Raw genomic sequence first — 21,139 nt, forward strand, 5'->3', positions numbered from 1 at the left:
CCATTCGGCTGTTCAGGCCCTACCCCGTGTCAGGTCCCCTCGCCTCAGTGGGACCTGGTGGGTGAGCCTTCGGCTTCTGTGCCAGGAAGGGCTAACCCTCAGGAAACCCAGGCAGGGGAGTGAGGAAGCCAGAGAAGAAAGCGAGGGAAACTGGAGCTCCATCCCGCAGGGGACCCCAAGAGACTGTGGGCACCAGGGGCTGGGGTTATCTTTCCGCTCTTGTCATTCTCTGCACTCTCTGCAGGCCTGCAGGGGGTCCATTCCCATCTAGGGAATCCCTCTGGCAGAGACCACCCACCAAGCAGTCAGCATGTGTGGGCACTGACGCACTTGCTATAGTCATGGTCCGTTCACAGGGGAAGAAAGCGAGGCCCAGAGAGGTTAAGTACTTGCTCAGAGTCACACAGCTGGTGGAGTCTTTGGCCTGTATTCTGTCCCTTGCACCACATCGCCTCCAGGGCTGTGGTCATCTCAGAGATGGCTGGGAAGCCAGGCTTAAGAGGCCAAAAGCAGGACTGGCAGAACAGCCCCCTCGGATAGTGCTTCTCACGTTTTGATTTCCGCAGAGACCTCTGAATGACAGCTGTGGCCCTACTTTTAGAGCAACGTAGCATGGTGGTTAAGACTGGAGCCAGACCTCCTGTGTGCCCATTCTGGAAACTGTATCCTCCGGCAGACCCCTCACCCCTCTGTGCCTTAGTTTCCTTCTCTGTTAAAACCCTACCTGCCTCTTTATGTCGACGCAGAGGCTAAGTAAATAAACACATGTAAAGCACTTAGCAGGCGATGGAGCTATAAAAGTGGTAGTTGGTGTTGTTTTGGGGCGCACTGACCTCTTTTTCCTTTTACTAACATTTTCTTGGCTTTAGATCTCATGTGAGCTCATTATAAAGCAAAAGCCCCTCGCAGTCTGGATGATCTGTTTACTGCCTGTCTTCACTGCTCGTGGAGATGACCCCCTAAGGGCGTGTGGCCTCGCCCTTCATGCCCTTCACGGGATGGCCTTGGGAGCTGCTGGAGAAATTCACATTCCATGTATGAGAGCCCACCCTCCCTGGGGTTCACTGGTGACACGGAAGCTCAGATTACACAGCCAAGCCACCTGCTGGTGGTGACATCAGCACAGAAAGAATTTGAAAGGTTGCACCCAAGATGCACTCCTCCCAGAATTTCCTCCGTATTTATGGAATGCTATTCCGAGGTCCTCAAAAGAATTGTCAGCTGTGGCTCAGCTCTTCAGACCTCAGTGAGATGAAATCGGAAACTAAAATACAGAGTGTGACATTCTCATGCGCAGCATTAACATCTACCAGTGATTATTGGTATTAGTGCTATGTGGCAACAGGTGGACTAATTTTAACATCTGTTTGACCTTAACACACTGTTAAAATTGGTCAGGGTCAAGTTGGGTGTCCTGTTTCACATACGAGGAACTCGGACGCACTGAGGCGTGCAGAGGGCCCTGAGGCAGAACCGACCCAAGCCAGGTGGCTTGTTCACAGCTACCAAGTTCTTTCAGGTAAATGTCATAGGTTCCCCTGACTGGGAGGTAAGTTATGGCTACACAGCCTGGCCACCAAGTCACGGGCCCAACATGTTATGTGGGCTGAATTGTGTCCCCCATTAAATTCCTATGTTGAAGCCCTGATCCCCAGGACCTCAGAATGTGACTGATAGGGCCTTTAATAAGGAGAGTAAGGTTAAATGAGGTCATTAGGATGGGCCCTAGTCCAATGTGACTGGTGTCTTTATAAGGAGAGGAGAGTGGGACACAGACACACATTGAGGGATGACCATGTGAAGACAGGGAGAAATGGGCACCTGTAAGTCTAGGAGAGAGGCCTCAGGAGAAACCAACCCTGACAACACCTTGATCTTGAACTTCTAGCCTCTAGGACTGTAAGAAAATAAATTTCTCTCCTTTAAGCCACTCAGGCTGTGGCGCTTTGTTATAGCAGCCCCAGCAAGCGAAGGCACAGCGCCTTCATTAGTAGGAAACCGCTCACCAGCCCCGCCAGGTCAGGGACGCCCCAGCTCCTGGCCGCTGCTGGTCCACCGCATTTGGAGGCCAGGTCACTGGGGCAAATCGAGTCCGCATCCCCAGACACAACCTGCATCTTGTATCTTTACTCTCCGGCTGTGTACACACATCCTTTGCCCAAGTTTTTGTGATTTTTTTTTTAAACTATTTTGTTCTATCTCATTTTGTCTACTGGTTAGAAAAACACAGGATCTGATTGGAAGGGGCCTTCTGCCTCTAAGACCTTGAGTAAAGCTTCTAAGGCCTTGGCTTCTGATGACAGAGTGCTGGGTGTGCTCCAGGGTGATGCATCGCAGAGTCAGTGGGCAGAGAGCTGTTTCTAGACGCTGGAGGGAGAGGTGTGTCCGGGCCTTGCAACCTTAGCTCGTTTGTGTGTCCCTTACAGGACGGTCTCGGCATCACCTGGCAGGTGGCTCTGCCCACACCACGCAGCAGCTGCTGGCTCCCCCTCGGGGCCCCGGTGTGACTGTTTCTTGCTGGAATCATGGCTCGGACCAGGTAGCCAGGGTCAGCCTCAGGGGGTCCTTGCGTAGACCTGCACTTGCCAAAGTACAGAATGGTTTCAAGTCTTTAACGGAGAAACCACAAGAAGCGCAAGTTCATTTTTTTACACAAACCCTCCTTCTCCTGTCCTTCCCCCCGCCTCCTTTACTCTCTCACGCCCCCTTCCCTTTATTCCTTTATCTCTGTTGCTAGAGTTAGCAGACGAAAATCCAAGATGCCCAGTTAAACTTGAATTTCAGTTAGTAAACAACTGAATTAAACAGTGAAACCCAGTCATTGTTTTAGTATAAGTAGGGCGCAAATATGGACACGATTATGCTAAAAAATTTTGTTGTTTATCTAAAATTCCAATTCAACTGGGCATCCTGTATTTTATCTGGCAACCCTATCTCTCAATATGCCTCCCTTTGTGTATATTTATGTAAATAAAGAGCTAGAGACAGAGATGGAGACAGAGATACAGATACAGAGATAGAGAGAGAGAGAAGTCTACCTCACAGACTTTACTTATCTGTCTTTTCCCCCTGTAAACCCACCACCCGCGCTCCCCTCCTTTATTTGTATGTATGGGGTGATTAGACATATTCCTCCCTTCCCCTTTGTCCATTCTCCCACATCCCTACCTCCGTTATATATCTTTCTTATCTATCTCTAAAAACTATAGCTTTTTCCTCCCTAAGTATTGGTCATACTTAAAATAACTTTGTTTCCTTCTCACTTGAAAATTTTGAGAAGTGAAACGATCATTAGTTCTCTCTCCAAACACCAGTAACGGAGTCATTCTCAGCCTAGCTATTCTAATTTGCATTTTGTTATTTTAATTTGCATCGATCCTGCCTTGTTGGATCACTGGCTCTTCCTATAAAATGGGCTGATCCCCTTGGACAGGTTGATGGGGTCGGATACGTGTCACGTAAGAACCTCATGGGCACCATGAGAAGCTTGGGGAATAATACTTTACTTTTACTTTCATCCCATTTTATTAGGAAATCTTGAAATCTACCTGTCAACCTACATAAATTAATGTCTGTTTTTTGGTTGTTGGTGTGTTTTTTTGTTTTTGTTTGTTTTGCAAATCATTGTTCCAGGCTGTAATCCCAAATCAGTGAGGCCTATTGGTCTCTTCTCTCAGATAAGACACATGAAAAGGAAAATACAAAGGAACATGTATTCGTTTCAGCCAAGAACAAAGAGTGTAGATTAAGCCTGAACTGAGTCCTGAAGGGGTCAGGTGAGAATGGCCGCCTCCCTCTCGGAGTGGAAGCCAGAGGGGAGGTGCCCAGGGCCCCCTCCTGCGGGCACTGCACTCCTCTGGGCACCGCGCTCCTCGCTTTGCGGCCGGGTGCCCCCCTCAGCTCCCCCTTGTTCTGCGCTGTGACCTAGTGCAATTAAACTTTGCTCCCTCATAATTCACCATTTCAGAAGCTAAATCGAGTTGTTTTTCTTTCCAAAAGAACCATGGCAGCATTTCCCCCAATTATTTGAGAAAAATATAAATAAATGAACTTACTGTTTTTTTATTTCATTATGCTCCAGCCCATTCTACTAAAAGTTGACACAGCCATTGTTTAGAATTCTGCTTCCACAAACTTTTCCACAGCACTTCGCTCTAAGATTTGTTAGTTTTTTTTATCTGATTCGTTTGTTAACAAAACACATGCAGAAGCCCTGTACAGGTGACACCACTGATTCAGTGATGAACCACTTTCCAGACCAAGCCCTGGGCACCAGCTGTTGGCCGTGGGTGTTATCTGGGGCTCCCACCAGTCCTCGACCCCACCCCGTGATTTTGGTGACTAGAGTACTTTAATATTATGATTTTCTATAACATATTTTCATATAAACACTAGAGTGTATCTCTGTATGTGTCTATGATATGATTTTCTTAAATAGACTTTATTTTTTAAAGCAGGTCTTGGTTCCCTGCAAAATTGAACAAAAAGTGCAGTTTCCTTGTTCCTGTGGCCTCCACCGGCATGGCCTCCCCACTGTCAACATCAGATTTTTCATTAAGACTTGAATCCTCTGTTTTGTGAAAGATTCGTCATCTTTGGAACCATTTCTTTGATGACATTTGATGACTCAAAATGAACAGAACAAATGCCAAAGATTAGTGGAATCTTTGAAATGTGATTTTTAAAAAAGTTGATGTATGAACTTTTTACAGCATCTTCCATTCATACAACGCGGTCATGCTTCCTGCCCGTATGAGACTGTTGGTTCTTAAAATGGAATCCCGCGAACTAGAGATCAGAGTAGCAGCTGGCGTTGCAAAGGCGGCCGATGCCTGCCGACTCTATTGATACTCTGTTCCGTCAAGAGCCTGGTGGCTTCCAGAAGCTCCGTCATCATCAGAACAGCCTTCAGCCTGGAAGGGGAGCGGCTGTCGTCAGTGTTGCCAGGAGCCTGGTGGGCTTTAGACGGCCTCTCCCCCAGCAGGGCTGTAGCCCCTTCCTGTGCAGGGTTGGCTTCTCTGAGATGCCAGGGAGGCAGAGATCCATCGGGGCAAAGGAAGGACAGTGGGTGGGATATGTCCCCGCCTGCAGAAGCCGTGGTTGTGTCAGCCTACACGGCTCTGACTCCACGCAGCCTCAACCAGCAGGCCTAAGGCAAAAATACAGTTGAGAGAAATGAACTAAAAATAGCCCCCCTTCCTTCTGTTGCAATTCACTTCCTCGGGGGATAGGTCTGCTCCGTTTAAGCGCGATTGATTCTTTGCCTGTCACAGTTGTCACAGAGCCACGTTGGTGGATATTAAGCACACGGAAAGCCTGCGTTTCCTTTGACTCGTTGCAGCTGTCTGACCTCCCGTGTATTTCTGCCCTCCTCCAGAGCTGCTGGCATTCGGTTAAACAGATGCTACTGTATTTTTAAGGGAGGCTTTGAGGTGGCCCCATTTGACTAAAAATACACAGGAATGTCGTTAATAAGCGTCTGTTGTCTGAGTCTCCCTTCGGGTGCTCCAGCGGGCCCCTTCCGTGATTCTCATGACAAAAATAATTGTTTTTATTTTTAACTCACACTGTCTTTTCACATGAAAGAACTAACTTTATTTTAGTGATTTTCTTTATTTAGTGAACTGGAGTGGGTGTCGTATGTAAGACAGTGTTTATTATGTATCAGTGAAGAGTGAACACAAAAGGTGGTGGAGGACCTAGAAAGAGTGGTAGGAATTAGAGATACGTCCTGGAAGTAAAGTCGATAGGTGGATAAATTTGAGGAATTATAGGATGCCAAGGGTGCGGTCTAGGGAGACCCTGATTTTGAGTCTGGCGGACTAGGAGGGTATTGCTGAGACCCATATCCCAAGAGGAATGGCAGGTGTGCCTGTCTTCCTGTGTGCCTGTCCGTCTTTGGTGGGTGATATGGGGGAGAAAACGAGCTTGTTTTCAGACGTGTTGAGTTTAACGTGCTAGTGGGACATTTATATGAGGTGTTCGGCAGCCAGTGGGAAACATAAACCTGGGGTGCAAACTCAGCTCCTCTGTAGTGACCTATCTATGTTACATAAATGCCAGCGAGGTCCAAAGATAGACTGAGCAGGTTCCAGGACTTTCTGCTCTGCTGGCACATCTCTGAGTCTTACCCAGCGAGTAATATGTAGAAGGAAGTGTCTGGCTTCCCCTTGCTCTGTCCCCGCTCATAGAAGATGCACAACGAATATTTGTTGTTGAATGGTGAGAGCAACAGCCTCAGTTTGGCAATGCTAGAAGGACTAGAAGAAGAGCGTACACTTTTCCAGAAAATATGGCATGGAAATAATTTTCTATATTTACTTATATTTGACCTATGACCAAGAGTAATTACAGAGCCCAAGTCTGGTGAGCTGGGGGTCCAACCCAGAGAGGTTTGGAAGCAAGTGCTGGAATAGATGGGAGTATCATCAGATCCAGCAGCGAGACCCCTTCAGTGCCCCCTCGGGCTGAGCTGTGAGTCCTTGTTTCTCTAGCATCCAATCCAAGTCGGGCCCCCGAGGATTCTGTTGGATTCTCAATACAGAGGACCTAGAAAAGTCACTGTGAGAAAAGAAAGCCTAGATCCATCTACGTTATTATCCAGAACGGGTACAGTCCTTTGGAAACATCTTGAACTTTCTAGAAATTTTGGAACTCCCCCCTCTGGGTTATTTTTGTTTCCTTTGTCTCCTTTCACATTTGAGCAATGTCCATCGTTACCTGTTTCAGAGTGAACCAAGGGAGGCCACGTGCCGAACACCCTCCTGCCCGCAGCCCGCAGGGCGCTGTGAGAGGAGAGAGGCGGCTGGCGCTTGGAAAGAAAGAGGCAGAGCAGCAGGGCTGGGCCCGGAGGTTCTGTGTTACCTGACGAGGGCGGTTTAGGTGCAGGCTATTTACAGTTGGGGGTATCAGCCTCGCAGCATAGGGTTTCTCTGTGCAGTTTCCATTTTAAGGGCTCACAGTGCTCCCCTTGCCAAGACGGCTGCTGGCTCACGTTTAATGCGCTCATCGGACTGGCTCCGAGTCTGTCGTCCTGGCAAAGGCCTAGCACCTCGCTCCTTGGGCCCCAGCCTTCTTAGGAGCATCTCTCTCTCTCCCTCCCTCCACCCTTCCCGTCTCTCTCCCTGCCCACTCCTTGCTGCTCTGGCTGGCACACTCTGTGTGAGGCAATATCGACCATGGTCCCAAGCCAGAGGGCAGCTGGGCCAGCTCCTGCCCCAGCGGCGGGCTCGCCATGGATTTCCTGGGTGTTTCGCCGTCACAGGTTTCCTGGGCGGTGGTATTGCCGCGAGGCTGTAGACCATGGTGGTTCGAGCTGCCTGGCTCACTTCTCCGCTCTCCACTAACCAGCGGCACATCGACAGCCTGCTCTGCTCTGCGCCCCACATGTAAACTGGACATAAGACTCATAACTAGCAGCTACATCAAGGGGCTGTCCCAGTGCCCCCTGAATGAGTTAACGCGTATGAAATACTGGGAATGCCTGGCACACCCAGATGTCTTCTCATTTCTTTTTGCCATTGCTGCTGTTGTCATTGTCACCCTTTGCAAGGTGCAGCCTTCTTACCCAGACCCCAGAATCACCTGCGTGTGTGTGGTCAAAGGGAGGAGCCAGGTCTCAGGGACAGAAGAGGGAAAGGAGTCAGAGGTTTCAAGCTTGGAATGAAGAGGAGGGAGACGTGAAGAAACAACTGTGCCGAAGCCCTGAGCTGAACTTGCAAATCAATCTGCTGGGAGGGCGGGGGGTGGGCAAGCATGTTTCTTTTTGGTAGTACTTTTTGTCTAAAAGAAATAGGAGATATGAAACCTCAACCAGATTTGAGACTGTTCAAACTATGTATTATTTATTAGCCATTCCCAGCCTATTGCCAGGCTCTTGACCTTGACTCTCAACGCTGACCTTTTTTTTGAGTTTACAAGGTGGTTCTTTCCAGATCCAAGGTAGATTTTAAAATGAGGTTCTCTCATCATTTCATTTTAGTCTTAAAAGCCTAAGAATATTGGCGTCATGAAAAAAAAGAGAATGGTGCTGACTTGAATTCTCATTTCTGGGGACAGGGTGACCAAAGGATAGAAAGTGTGGGGGCACTTTGACGAATCAAGGCAACGTCTTTTCTTCGGTACCTGCATGTCTGTCGAGCAGACAGAGGTCAGAGACCCAGGGGCTAAGGCGGGGACGGAGTTAATTTCCACAGAATACTGATAGATCGTGCACATGGCTTTTAAAAAGCAGGACATGCAGATACTAAAGGGGGACGGCTTCGTTTTTGCATGCGGAGAGTTTCCATGCGAAAAGATGTTGTAAAGTAAACTCTTTGATCTAAAGCTTAAAATAGCAGTAAAGGCCTTGGCAGGTACAGCAGGGGGAGGGAGCAGGGAGGCAGGAGCAGTTCCAGGAGAGGCAGAAGCCTGAGCCAGGCCTGGAGTAGAAACGAAGCACCCGAGGGCTCCGCAGCAGCTTTAGCTCCTCAAGAAATGTGACGAGCGGTGGGCGGATTCCTTGGGGCAGCGTGGCTGGATTCTGTGACCCGGTGGAGTGTGGAGAGTCAGACGCGGGTGCTGTCAACACAGCCCTGAGGGCAGCCTCCAAGACAGATTAGATCCCCGTGCGGGCCCAGCTTGGCCGCTCAGGCCCAGAAAATAAAGAGTGGGACATAGATGTACATATACACGTATGTATGTAATAGACATATACACACAAATGCATGTGTGTGTGCATATGTGTTCTATACGTGCATGTACGTATGTGTATACATACACATGAATACACACCCTCCCAGTTACATACACTCCCCGAGAACAGGATGCTGGCGGTCCCTCCCTTCTAACCCAATGCCCGGTACAGTCGGCGCTCAAATCTTAAATATTATTGGGCTACATTAGTAACCAAGGGGTCTGCTCTGCTGACGTCTGTTTGCCATCTTCTCAGCTCCTTCTCTCCAGCACTGTCCGTGAACTCCTTACAAACGCGTTTTGTTGCGGTGCAGGTTAAATAACCACCCCGTGCACTTAAAGGCGTGTGTTTGTCCGGTGTCTAACCCACCATCCGTATGTTCTCCGCCTGTTGAATGTGTGGCTCTGGGACAGTCCACTCTCCAGTCCCTGCCTCTGAAACCCGCCCCCTGGGCTCTGCTGATACACCTCTCAGGTCCCTGTTCTGCGTTGGAATCAGATTCGTCACTGTGGCGAGAAACGAGTACCAGAAGCTCCTCTTGCCACACAGTGGAGCCGCTTTATGACACTGGCGTGGGTGGGGAAGTGCTGGCATTTGGGGGTAACCGCGGGGTACCATGCGGAAGTGCAGTCAAGCCCAGCAGATGATGTTCATGAGGACTTTGCATTTTCTTTATCCTAAGTGAGATGGAAAACCACTGTGAGTTTTGAGCAGAGTGACATGATCTGGGTGGCGGGTGCTCTGCTAAGAGGGAGCGTGTTGCTCTAGGAACAAAAAAGGGCCTTTTGCTGGCCTTCCAGGATCGGCGCTTCCTGGCGCAGCACCAGGAGACGGTGTCACGGGAGCAGAGCGCCTGGCCCGAGCCGAAGCCCCTTGGAAGGCCCAGGGATGCGAGGCCTGGGCTGGTCACGAAGGGGCCTGCTCAGCATGAAGGGACTTGAACATGACTCTGAGGGCAGGGAGAGCCTGCGGTGTTCTCTGGAGGGGCGGGACATGATAAGTGACGTGTTCCTCTATCAACATTCTGGCGGCTGTGTAGAGGAAGGCGCGACCAGGTGATGGAATCCAGGTGGCGGAGGCCAACATTAAGTCAGCATCGTGGAGATGGAGTCAAGGAGCCAGATTCCAGACAAATCACTCAGGAGAAGTCAACAGGCGTGGCTGTCGAGAGAGAGAGAGAGAGAGAGAGAGAGAGAGAGAGAGAGAGAGAGAGAGAGAGAGAGAGAGAGAGAGGAAGAGGGAAGGGCCTGAGATGGCCTCCAGGTCCTTGGGCAAGGAGGTAGCTGCCGGCACATAGTGACCAAGGCCATGCCAGTGGGTTAGATGACTCCGATGGGGGGACTTCTTTGTGGGTGTAGAGAATAGGACCAGACTCACCTCTTATAGCCTATAGTCCCGACAAAAAGGCCCTAATTCTGCTCTATCTCTTGATAAGCGAGGTGGCAATGGTTTGTTCTTTTTGCTCATAGATTTTAACTGCATACATGCATTTCTGAGGATGAAAATAGAACTATTAGGTTGCAATATGCCTCATTCTGGAGCAAGCTGAGTGGCAGACATCTGGGGTGCAGGGAACAATGTGTCAGGCCTGGCAGGGGGGAGTTAGTTATCTGAAAATATTCACAGGCTCTCTCTGGGAGCCCAGGCTCTCTGTGTTAGCCTACGGGCCATGCTGGCTGTCCTGGGGATTTAGGCGTGCTAATGAAATGCGGGTACCCTGGCTGCTGATACCTACCTGTGTGCCCCCCAAGTTTGAAGGAGGCAGAAAGAGGCTGAGGTCTGGGTCAATGAGCAGGCTGTGTGCCTGGAGAGACCTGAGTCCTAATTTTAGGAGTAACAGCCACATGGAGGAAGTATCTTTAGAGGCTGCAAGGCTGAAATTGTATGAAAATGACAGGGTTTAGGTCATCCTTGCTAGGTGTGGGTCAGCTGGCCAGGTTTTTATCAGTGTTTCACACAGAAACCGGTATTGAAATCAGACAGATGCAGTCCCGGCCTTTGGTGGCAGGGTGACAAATAGCAGGAAGACTGTGCACTTTAAAGTTTTGATCTGGGCTGAAGGGCCATCCTTGCTACCCCCAAACTACACTGAAACCTGATGGAGTCATTTGTGGGGACGACAGATGGATATGCAAAAACTTTTATAACTTACCCAGAAGGGAGGGCAGACACCTCCCCACCCTTGGCTCAGTTGCTACTGCCACTCAGTCTTTGTATTTCTAATCTTATTGGTTCACTTCAGTTTTTCAGCCTTGGCCACCCCCCGCGATGGGCTAATTTGCATTACTGTTCTGCTGCTTTGCATCTTTTTAGTGTCAGGGCTGTTCCATTTGAAGCTTGCTCTAGGAGAACTGAGTCCACAAAAGCCTTGTGTGGAACCCAACAGATCGTCACACCCCGTGACAATGCTAACGAGGAACCAGAGGAGACACTGGAGTGATGTTTCGGTTTAGCAGTTTTCATGGGGCAGTGGGGTTCCAGGGGAGGAGGTGGGTTTGGTGGATAGATTTGCCCTGGGAAGTGTCCAGGAATGGCTTCTCCCCCTTAATTATAGTTTTAGTAAAGTGGCCAGTAATCCGGATTTGCCTAGACCAAAAGCCCAGGGGATATTTGGAAATCCCTTTCCTGTTTCTGTACCCTGTAACCACAGTAACAAGGCTTCTTAGGGTTGTAGATTTTTAAGAAACAGCTTTTGATTTAACTGTTAATAAATATTGCAGGTAACGGGAATGACTGCCGCTGTGTACTGTAGTTTGCGATGTGGAAATGAATAAGTCCTTAGATGCCCTTTTCTGCGACACCCGTTAAGCCTGTATATACGTGATCGCCTTGGCCATGAAGTTATTCTTTCCTTTCTACCTCCCAGGAGGGGATTGAAGGGTAGCCAGCTAATATCAGGGGAGGGGGAGCCCCCTAGTGGAAAACCGTCGGGGCAACAGGAGGCTTGTTACGCTTAGTCCTGCGAGGTGACTGTGGCACCCAAACGTGACCGGCCTTGCCATATCCTCCTGCTGACTGGGAAGGTGTCTATCAACAAATCTCTCGTGTGGATTCATCAAGAACATCTCGAGACCCGTGCCACGTAGGGAATCTGTTTAAAATCATTATCCTAAGGACATAGATTCTTCGTAGCCCTCACTTGAAAAGCCTGGGATGGACAAGGTCAGGGAGTGGTGAATGAATTTTGATAATAAATTAAAAATCGAGTCTAAATTCGTTGAGACGACCCCCGCATGTCCCTAGGGCTAAGGCCTGTGCGTCTCCACTTCTTTAAGCAGAAGAACACCCCTTGCGAACCCTTCCTTCCTCCGGGCCCTTACCTGAGCTGGGTCGTGACTATCATTGTAATTCACGGTGCTGTTTGCCTTGTAACTGGGAAGAAAGTGACGACACGTGTTCTCCCCTATCCCTGACCACACGCATGTCTGAGACTACAGTGTCCGATTTTTACCAAGATTTCCCTGCCTTCTGGGCTAGAGTCATGATATTCCTGTCGATCCTTTATTCCTGTCACTAATTATTTACAAAAAAAAAAAAAAATTAAATAAAAATTTAAAATCTCAAAACTTTGCGGTTTAAAATAATTTACTGATATTAATGTTTTATATATATAGGGGGGTTTTAAGCATCCTGTGTGGGGAACCCCCCCATGTACATGCGGTTCTTACGTTCCTTCCTGAAAAAGATACAGCAATCGGGTTGGGGCCCTTGCTCAGCGCCCTGTTGTTCATCAGCAACCATGAGCCCCTCTCAAGGACTCAAAAATCGTGTCCCCAGGCAACAAGAACCCGACTTGGAGAGTGTGCCCTTCAGAGACTCATCATGCAGTAGAGTCAGCGGCGAAAATGCTGAAACTCAGCACATTTGAACTAAAACCACAGTTGCCTCAGTTTCTAGTCTGTGGCACTGCAGAGTCTCTGACTAGTAAGCAAATCTAGCTGTCCTTTTCTGAACAATAGCAAAAAAAAAAAAAGTGGCCACAGCAAGGATTCATAAATCCTATCTGTAGCTCAAAGACCTCCTAAGGCCCCTTATCTCCCCTGAAGCGTGCTCAGCCTGACAGATGTGGCCGCTGCTGAAGTCTCAGGGGCCTTCCTCTCTCTGGGGCTCACCTGGATGCTCGGTCACCTGCTGTGGGAGGTAAACCTCACAGGGGACAGGACTTTGGGCTTATCTGCAAATGTTACATCTGATTATAATTGCATTCCTCTTACAGGCGAGTACAGATGCTTCCAGCTTGAAAAAGACAGATCCCAAAGGTCGGAGTGCACTGTTAGCCGACATCCAGCAAGGGACTCGCCTTCGGAAGGTCACGCAGATCAACGACCGCAGCGCCCCGCAGATCGAGAGTAAGCGAGCGCAGGGGCTAGGGCTGCCGTGAGCCTATTTTGGATATTTCTTATAAAGGGAATCATACGGCATGTGGCCTTTTGTGACCGGCTCCTCTCACTGAGCATTATGTTTTCAAGGTTCATCCATGTAGCAGGAACCAGTACTTCACCCCTTTTTTATTGTTGAATAATATTTCACTGTATGGATACACCGCTTTGTGTTTATCCATTGCAAGGTAACATTTAAACATCGCTATGTCAGCTTTGTGTTTATCCATTGCAAGGTAACATTTAAACATCGCTATGTCAGCATAGTCCTCAAACTCAATGAGAGAAAAAGAAAAGCCTCAGCATTAAAAAATGCAAAGTTTTTGTTTTTCCACCAGGAGAAAGATTTATTCTAAATTCTCTCACAGGATCAAATGGCTGCCGCTTCCTGTGTCTTCTAGAATGTGAGAGGGTAAACAGAGCCCCGGGCTTGGGTCAGACGGCTGCTGCGTCTGCTACCAGACAAACCAAGGACCTCTTCCAGACTCAGTGCGCTCACCTGCAAAATGGGAGAGATAATAATGCCTGCTCCTTTATGTATGTGTCAAGATAGTGAAAGGTTGATACAATCAGTATATGCAGAATTATTTATCATTGTCAGGCATTATGATGTCTTCCTACATTTTTCATTGATGAGCATTCTGTCAATTCTCAAAGATAGCCCCCAAAATATAATTGTATCTAGTATCTGTAATTATATATGTTAACACACAAGGATAGACAAATTATTTTAAGAAATTTTCAACAATTACAATAAAAACTAGTTTCTGGTGAGACCCACTATATAATCTATTAAGCCCAATAGAGAAGTCCATTTTATGGAAATGCTCACTTCCTAATCATTGCAATGAGTACGTAACGGATAATACTAATATTTAGAATAACCCGGCCACATTCACCCACCAGTGGGCCCTGTGGATTAATTTCTCTGTGCACATTAACTTCAGGTCGTGAAGATTTTTCTGCCAGGAGTCCTTTTCTAAGCTGGATGTCTTCTCGTCTTAAGTAGATAGTAATCGCATACATCTGGAAGGCAAGAACTAGTGACGCCTCCCCTCCAGGGCTCCTCAGCTTTCTCTTGCATAGACAGACAGGTGCAGGGAAGCCTGCGGGGCTCGGGGAGTGGGAGCTCAGGAACAGAAAACACTGAAGCACAGATCACTGCAGGCCTTCACTGCCCGTTTGCCGTCCAGGGCCAGGCTCTGTGCGCAGAAGTTAAAATCACTGCCTGAGTTAAATCTGCGGGTTCTCTCTGCCTAGTCCCCCCACAACCAGTCAAGTTGAAAACAGGACCAGCTCTATATGTAGAATGTTTGGGTTTTCTCATTTGATAGGTGCTGCCAGTTCCTCCATTGGCATCTATTAACTGGCAGTAGATAGGTCCTTGGTTCTGGTCACTTTTCAGAGTGGTCAACTACCTATGGTTGGTTCTTTGGAAGGCCCAGAGAGGGCAGCAGACATGGGGGGGGGGGGGCACAAGTTTGCAAGGTATCGAGGCAGAGGGTGTTTGGGAAAGATCCATCCAGAAGAGTAACACTGCCCGGGAGACGGGAAGGTTGCCACGGGCAGTGTCAGACTGTGGCCCTGGGTGAGCATTGGTTGCTCAGCTCTGCTCACAAGTCCCCATTATCTGCCTCTTCTCTCTAAAGGTCCTAAAGGAACCAACAAAGAGGCGGGAGGCTCTGCAAACTCTCGAGGAGGGAGCACGCCCCCAGCCCTGGGAGATCTGTTTGCTGGTGGCTTTCCTGTGTTGCGACCAGCAGGCCAGAGGGATGCAGCAGGTAAGGAGGAATCCAGACTAGCTACCTTGTGATCTTCATTCCCTTCGCTTGTAGACCCAACTGGGCCATCCTTCACATGCCAGTAGGTGACACAGTCCTAGTGAGCAGCTGTGTGGTAGGAGATCATGCACCTGGGAGCCTAAGCACCAGAAATTTCCAAAGCACAGAATTGTGCTCGAGGGATCTTTTAAGTCATCCTTCTGTTTAAATCTTCCCTCTGGATTAATGAAGAATGATTGGCCACAGTGCACAGTGTTTTGTGATGGTGCCGTGTGGCCCAGACTGCAAAGCACAGACAGAAGGTGTAAGTCACATTAGGAAATCTTAGTGACCTCACTGTGGCCTCGCTGGCAATGACTAAGTCTTAAAGGTTCTTAGTCATTGTATCAGTTAGGTATTGCTGTGTAACAAAATACCCTAAAACTTAGGGGCTTTTAACAACCATTTATGTAGTTTATAATTCGTGGGTTGGCAATTTAGGGTGGTCTCAGCTGGACTCCCTCTAGTATCTACAGGTTGGGTAGGTGGCTTTGCTCAGCTTATATCTCATATCTTTGGTGCCTCAGCTGGGCCCACCGACCTGACTGAGCCATATGGTCACTCAACATGTAGCAGACTGTTCGGGGTTTGTTTTCATAGTGATGGCAAGGTTCCAACAGAGAGGACAGAAGCATACAGAGCCTCTCCAGGCTTAGACTTGGGTCGTAGTATTACTTCCTATTCTACCCTCTTTTCCAAAGCAAGTCGCAAGGCCAGGCAGAGAGAAGGGTGGGGAAAGAGATTCATCCCTTGGTGAGAGGAGCTGCAAGATCACATTTCAAAGGTTGTGCGATCAGGAATAAGTGGATAATCGAGGTAATTTTTGCAACCAGTCTACCGCAGTCATTTTGTGTTTTAGTGGGTATCAGATGTTTTGGAAACATTGCATTAAAATTAGGAAAATATATATTATGTGCAGAAAAAGTGTTTTTCCTTTTTTTTTTTTTCTTTTTTGATAAGCTCAACGAATTTCATTAATCCAGGGAATATCAAGCCCCAAACATCCCTGGTATAGAATCTTCTGCCATGTGACTTGGCTAACTTTCGTAATGGGCTCTGTGGCTGTGTGACATTAAGGGATGCATTTGCTGCTGTCACCTACTGATAAAGGCTAGCACAGATAAGGACCGTGGGATGCTTTGAAATCTAACCTGAACCTTCTCAGAGGCCATTTCATTTCACCATTTTTGCTGAGGGTTTTTCAGACAAGAAAGCACCAAGGTCATCCTGAGACCCGGCATTCTTCTGCACCCACTTCTTTTTCAAACTTCCTGCATGGTACCAAAGAAACATCCTTTGGGATATAAAAATTCCACTAGTTTCTCTTAACAGAAATAACCCCAGTCAGGTTATAAGAGGGATCAGATAAAGGGAGCCAACAGTATTCCCACTTGTCTCCAATAGGACACACGTGTCAGATGTTAGAGCCACTACGAGAAATCAAGTATTGATCTCTTTAGAGGAGATCAAAATCCATAATGAAGTGACTAATGGTGCCTGTAACAGGAAGGAAACTCAAGATCAGGGCCAATAGGTAGATGCATGGCCTTAGTGCCATGTCAGGGTGAGACACCATGGCTCTTCTCTCAGAACTCTCCCCTCAGCCCCCTTGGCATTCAGAGAAAAGGACTTTGGCCTTTGCTATATCTCTGGTCTTCTTGTCTACCACTCTTGCTGGCTCAAGCCCTGCACTCCAGCCACACACTGCCCTCCTTGCTGTTCTTTACACAAACAAGGCACATTGCTGCCCCAGGGCCCTTGCACTGAGCTCCCTTGGCCTGAAACACTCCTCCACAAATGTCCACATGGTTCACTATCTCCCTTCCTTCAGGTCACTGCTCAAATGGCATCTGGTCAACTTATCAGTGAGGCTTATTCATCATCTATATAAAATGAGTCCCACTCTCTCCATATCCCCTCTATCTTGATTTGTTTTCCTTGTATTACTTACCACCATTGGACATATTACATATTTACTGGTTCATTTTCTCCCTCTATCTATGCTCCAGGAAGGCAAGAACGGTGTTTTGTTTATTGCCTTAAAAATGTCTGGCACATAGTAGGTGCTTTGTAAGTATTTGTTGAATGAAATGTGTGAGTGGGTAGTATGGTTGCTCAGAGCCATTAGGCCCAGAGAGCACAGAGTCTAGTGCTCACAATACTTTTAGGGGCCCATGAAAACGTTTGAATTTCTTTTAAAATCAGGGGAGAAAAAACCATGAATTTTTAGCGTCAAAGATTATATTTGTCTTTATAGCAGTGCAGTCGCAAAGTGTAATATTAAATATTTTTTTAAAGCAGGAGTGCCTAGGGTCTCCAACAGTCATACTGTGGCCCTGACTTAGAGCTCAAGGGAGTGATCATAAAAATAAGATACAATTGTACAGAATGTGGAACGAGACTTCCGTGCAGTCCAAGGTCTTCTGGAAACATGTGCACATTGAAAGAAGACATTTCATCTTCTGATAACCCCCAGGCCCTAGACGCTGATTCCTTTCCTATCAGCGGAGCCGCCTGCGTGCACCCCAGCTGGCCTTTCCCCCGACGCACGGGCTCCTTTCGTGCTTCTGTTTGGGCTTCTAGGGCCTGGCGCTTATGCCATGTTGGCAAACTCCTCCCTTCCTTCCCTGGCACTCGCTGCGGGAGCTCTGCTGGCCAGGTGCCTGGCTGCTCTCCTCGCTGCACTCACGCCATCAGCTCCTCTCTCTCCCGCGGGTCTCACCTTAAACGCAGGCTGCCAGCTCTGCGTGATCCCAGAGTGGGCATGAGGATTAGTGCCAAGGAGGATTAGTGCCATCCTTGCTTCTCTGCTCATGTTATGATAAGAATGGGTTTGCCCGTTTCTCATTTAGTTGGCTGCTTAGTAAGCAAAGGCTCCTGTACTTCGAACTGACTCACTTGGCGGGTTTTTGAATCTTGGAAACATGGTGTCCGCAGCCACTTAAAGAGTTTGGGTTGGTCATTCAGGGGCTGATTCTGTTCTTCAGCGTTGTTAACCCTTTAAAGTCCACCCAGCAGCTGGGCATAGGGAGGCCTTGCCTTGTTTAGGAAGCTGCCTGGGGCTCCACCATCTCTGCGGACTATGGAAACAGGTTTGAGAAGCCGGAGGCAGGAAGCCCTGAGCCTGATCTCTGCCCTTGACCTCACACAGAATGTTGGATATCCAGGAGGTAGAAGGCCAGGTGGGGGCTTCCCCTCCTGTCACGGTCAGCTAAGCTGCTCTGGCCATGCCTGCCCTAGACCCCGGGGGGATCAAGTCAGCCATTCCATCGCTGAGAACTGTAAAGAGTAGTGTTGTCCAGGTGGCTGTCACATCATAGACAGAGGAGGACCCTCTGTTTGGGAAGCCAGACACCACAGTCCTGTCCACTTAGCTTCAGCCCAAGTGACCTGAACCATACCTTGTGTTGATGGCCTGGCTTTTGGCATCAAGTAAGTTGGGGTAGGATTTAGCACCCGGTTGGGAAAACAGACTGGAGACTGACTCATCGACTGACAAGCTCCGAGCCACCAACAGAGGCTGGGGTAGTGATCTTATGTGAAAGCTGTGTTTCCTATTCTGCAGCATCCGGGAGGTTAGAGGTGGGAGAAGCAAGCATGTTTTCAAGGGGTTTTCTGCATGTTTTCTCGGGAATTATAAAATGGAAGGGTGCTGAAACATGGAAAAAAGCATTCCCCAGAACTCCTCTTAGAGAGATCACTGTATTTTGGGGGAAAGAAATGTTTTTAAAAATATGTTTGTATTGATTGGAGAGAGAGGAAGGGAGAGGGAGACAAACACCCATGAGAGAGGACCCCCAATCGGCTGCCTCCTGCGCACCCCCTACTGGGGATGGAGCCCCCAACCGGGGCATGTGCCCCGACCAGGAATCAAACCTGCCACCTTTTGGTGCGCGAGACGATGCTCCACCAACTGGACCGTAACGGCAGGGGCAGGGAAGAAATACTTTCAATGCCTCCTAAACAGAAGCATCCATACGCAGTGATTACAGAACTTCTGTACAGTAAACGGAGAGAAACATCTTCTCCTTAGAGAGACCGAGGTACAAACGGGAAAGAAGTGACACGTGACGCAAGTGTGTGCAGTGACACGTGATGCAAGTGTACAGTGACACAAGGCCACTCCCAGGGAGCACCCCCGCCCCAGTCTTCCATGAAGCCCAACAAACAAACGCTGACCGTAGACAGTCTGTGGGGTTTCAGGTGTGGCCGAGAGGGTGCAGGATCTCCGGGCTGAGGCAGCCAAGACCCCCGGAGGCAGCGAGCCCCTTAGAAGTGGGCCCGTCTTCGGGAAAGGGAGCGTGGGACTTCCAGAGGCCAGGCGACAAGGAGGCTCAGGGTCATTGGACCTGGATCCCCGAAGCAGGGTGCCTTCCCCCTGGCTTGGGAGTCACCTTAGATATTCAGGAAGCAGGAAGCCTCTGCTCTCCAGGCGGACAGTCTTGCCGGGCATTGCTGCCCACACACCTGAGGTCTCTCTTTCCTCTGTCGCTGAGCTAACTCGGAACTTGTCTCACTTCCAGGTGGCAAGACAGGGCAGGCCCCTGGCTCCCGAGCGCCTTCTCCCCGGCTTCCCACCAAAACCATCAGCGGGCCGCTCAACCCCCCAGCGTCTCCCAGGCTGGGCAACGCCTCGGAGGCGCAGGGTGCAGCCAGGACGGCCCCTCTGCGCCCCAGCGTGCCCGCCCCACCTCCCCCGCCCTTACCCCCACCCCTGCCCCCTTCCTCCCCCGTCAGAGCTCCGATGGTGTCCCCGCCTGGCTCACAGACCAAAGGGAATGCCCTGGCGGTTGCACCCCCTCTGCCCTCCGCACCTCCCCCTCCGCCACCTCCCCCAACGCCACCCCCACTTCCCCAGACCTCCATTCTCAGCGACAGGGCGGTGAAGCCTCAGCTGGCCCCCTTGCACTTATCGCCCATCCCACCCCCGCTCCCCCTCCTCCCACCCTGTGGGTACCCCGGGCTCAATGCCGATGCCGCCAGCCCCACCCAGGATGCTCCGGAGCCTCCCTGCCCGCCGCCACCGCCACCACCACCACCACTCGCCATTTACGCCTCCTGCACCCCGAGGGCCTTGCTGCCTGCGCCCCCTATGCTGGGGGCTAACAACAGTGGTGAAGCCCCACCCCCGCTGCCCCCCAAGTCCCCCAGCTTCCAGGTGCAGCCACCGAAGCCCAGCGTGCAGACCTTGCCGGCTCCGCCCGCCGTCCCTCCCGGGTCCCAGCCTTTCCTGCAGAAGCGGAGACCGGGCCGGGGTCCAGGTGGGCACAGCTGTCCTGGTCCGGGGGGGGGGGGGGGGTCTGAGGACCACTTGACGTTGCCAGCAATTGTGGAGGTGCCAGGGCCTCAGCCGGAGGCCTGCTCCTGTGAGCCACTTGGCAGTACCTCGGGATGTCCTAACTGGTGGGATTTTGGTTAGAACAGACCTATTCAGTGCCCCTGTGGAGAGCAAGAAAGACTTGTGGGACTTATTGTCACAGGTATTAATGTTAGAGACAGAAAACCAGGATGGAGGGAGCGGGAAGACCTGTCCAAGGTCACGCAGACCAAAACCGGGGGTTCTGGCCTCAGTCGCCTGGCCTTTCCTCGCCGTGTGACCCTGGGCAATCTCAGCCTCTCTGTGCTTCCGGCTCCTCCCTGTAAGATGAGAGTAGCAATAGCTCCCCCCTCAGGCAGTTGTTGGAACAGGGCCTGGCAACTGGGAGATCTAGAGGAGGGTTCTTTCTTCTCACCATCGCCCTTCAGACCCCAAACCTACTTCCCGGGGTGGACGGGCCGTGGATGCATTTGGTTCAGATCCAGCTGTCCTGTTGAATTTTTCCTGAGTTTTTACAGCCTGGCTCCCAGCCACGATGTTCACAGGCCCTCGGTGGATGGGATTAGCATTCTGCCTTGTTTTGGCAGGTTCTCCTGCTGACTCAAGAAAACTGAGGGTCTGCCTTTTCAGCCAAGTATTAAGGATAATTCCTTCACCTACGCAGCAGCGGTGATGTTGGACTGAGCATGCACGCCCCAGGACTGATGTCCGGGTAGTAAACGGCTCCATTTACTTTTGGTGTCCTCCTGATGGGAAGCACACCCACCCGTCTGCACACTCATCCATCCATGAGAGCACACTCATAAACTCCCCAAAATTATTTTTAACAACATACACACCCCAACACACATCCACACTTATACACATATTCCTTGGTCTTTTAGAAAATCCTTTGATGCATAAAGTTTTCTAAATGTCTTTCCTTGCGTTAAAAATAATACAAGTTCAT

At 49.6% G+C, this 21,139-nt stretch overlaps 1 protein-coding gene across 1 annotated transcript in view; it reads left to right on the top strand.

Moving 5' to 3' along the window:
* WIPF3 (WAS/WASL interacting protein family member 3) overlaps positions 1-21,139 on the top strand; it is an 83,973-nt gene that overhangs the window by 52,844 nt on the left and 9,990 nt on the right. The window contains exons 2-5 of the mRNA XM_087820875.1: positions 2,427-2,539; positions 12,891-13,023; positions 14,703-14,834; positions 19,397-20,134. Coding sequence (XP_087677001.1) covers positions 2,427-2,539; positions 12,891-13,023; positions 14,703-14,834; positions 19,397-20,134 — 1,116 coding nt within the window. The remainder of the gene's footprint in view (positions 1-2,426; positions 2,540-12,890; positions 13,024-14,702; positions 14,835-19,396; positions 20,135-21,139) is intronic.

The sequence above is a fragment of the Miniopterus natalensis genome, chromosome 10, assembly GCF_054644295.1.
Source record: "Miniopterus natalensis isolate mMinNat1 chromosome 10, mMinNat1.hap1, whole genome shotgun sequence".
Lineage (NCBI taxonomy): Eukaryota > Metazoa > Chordata > Mammalia > Chiroptera > Miniopteridae > Miniopterus > Miniopterus natalensis.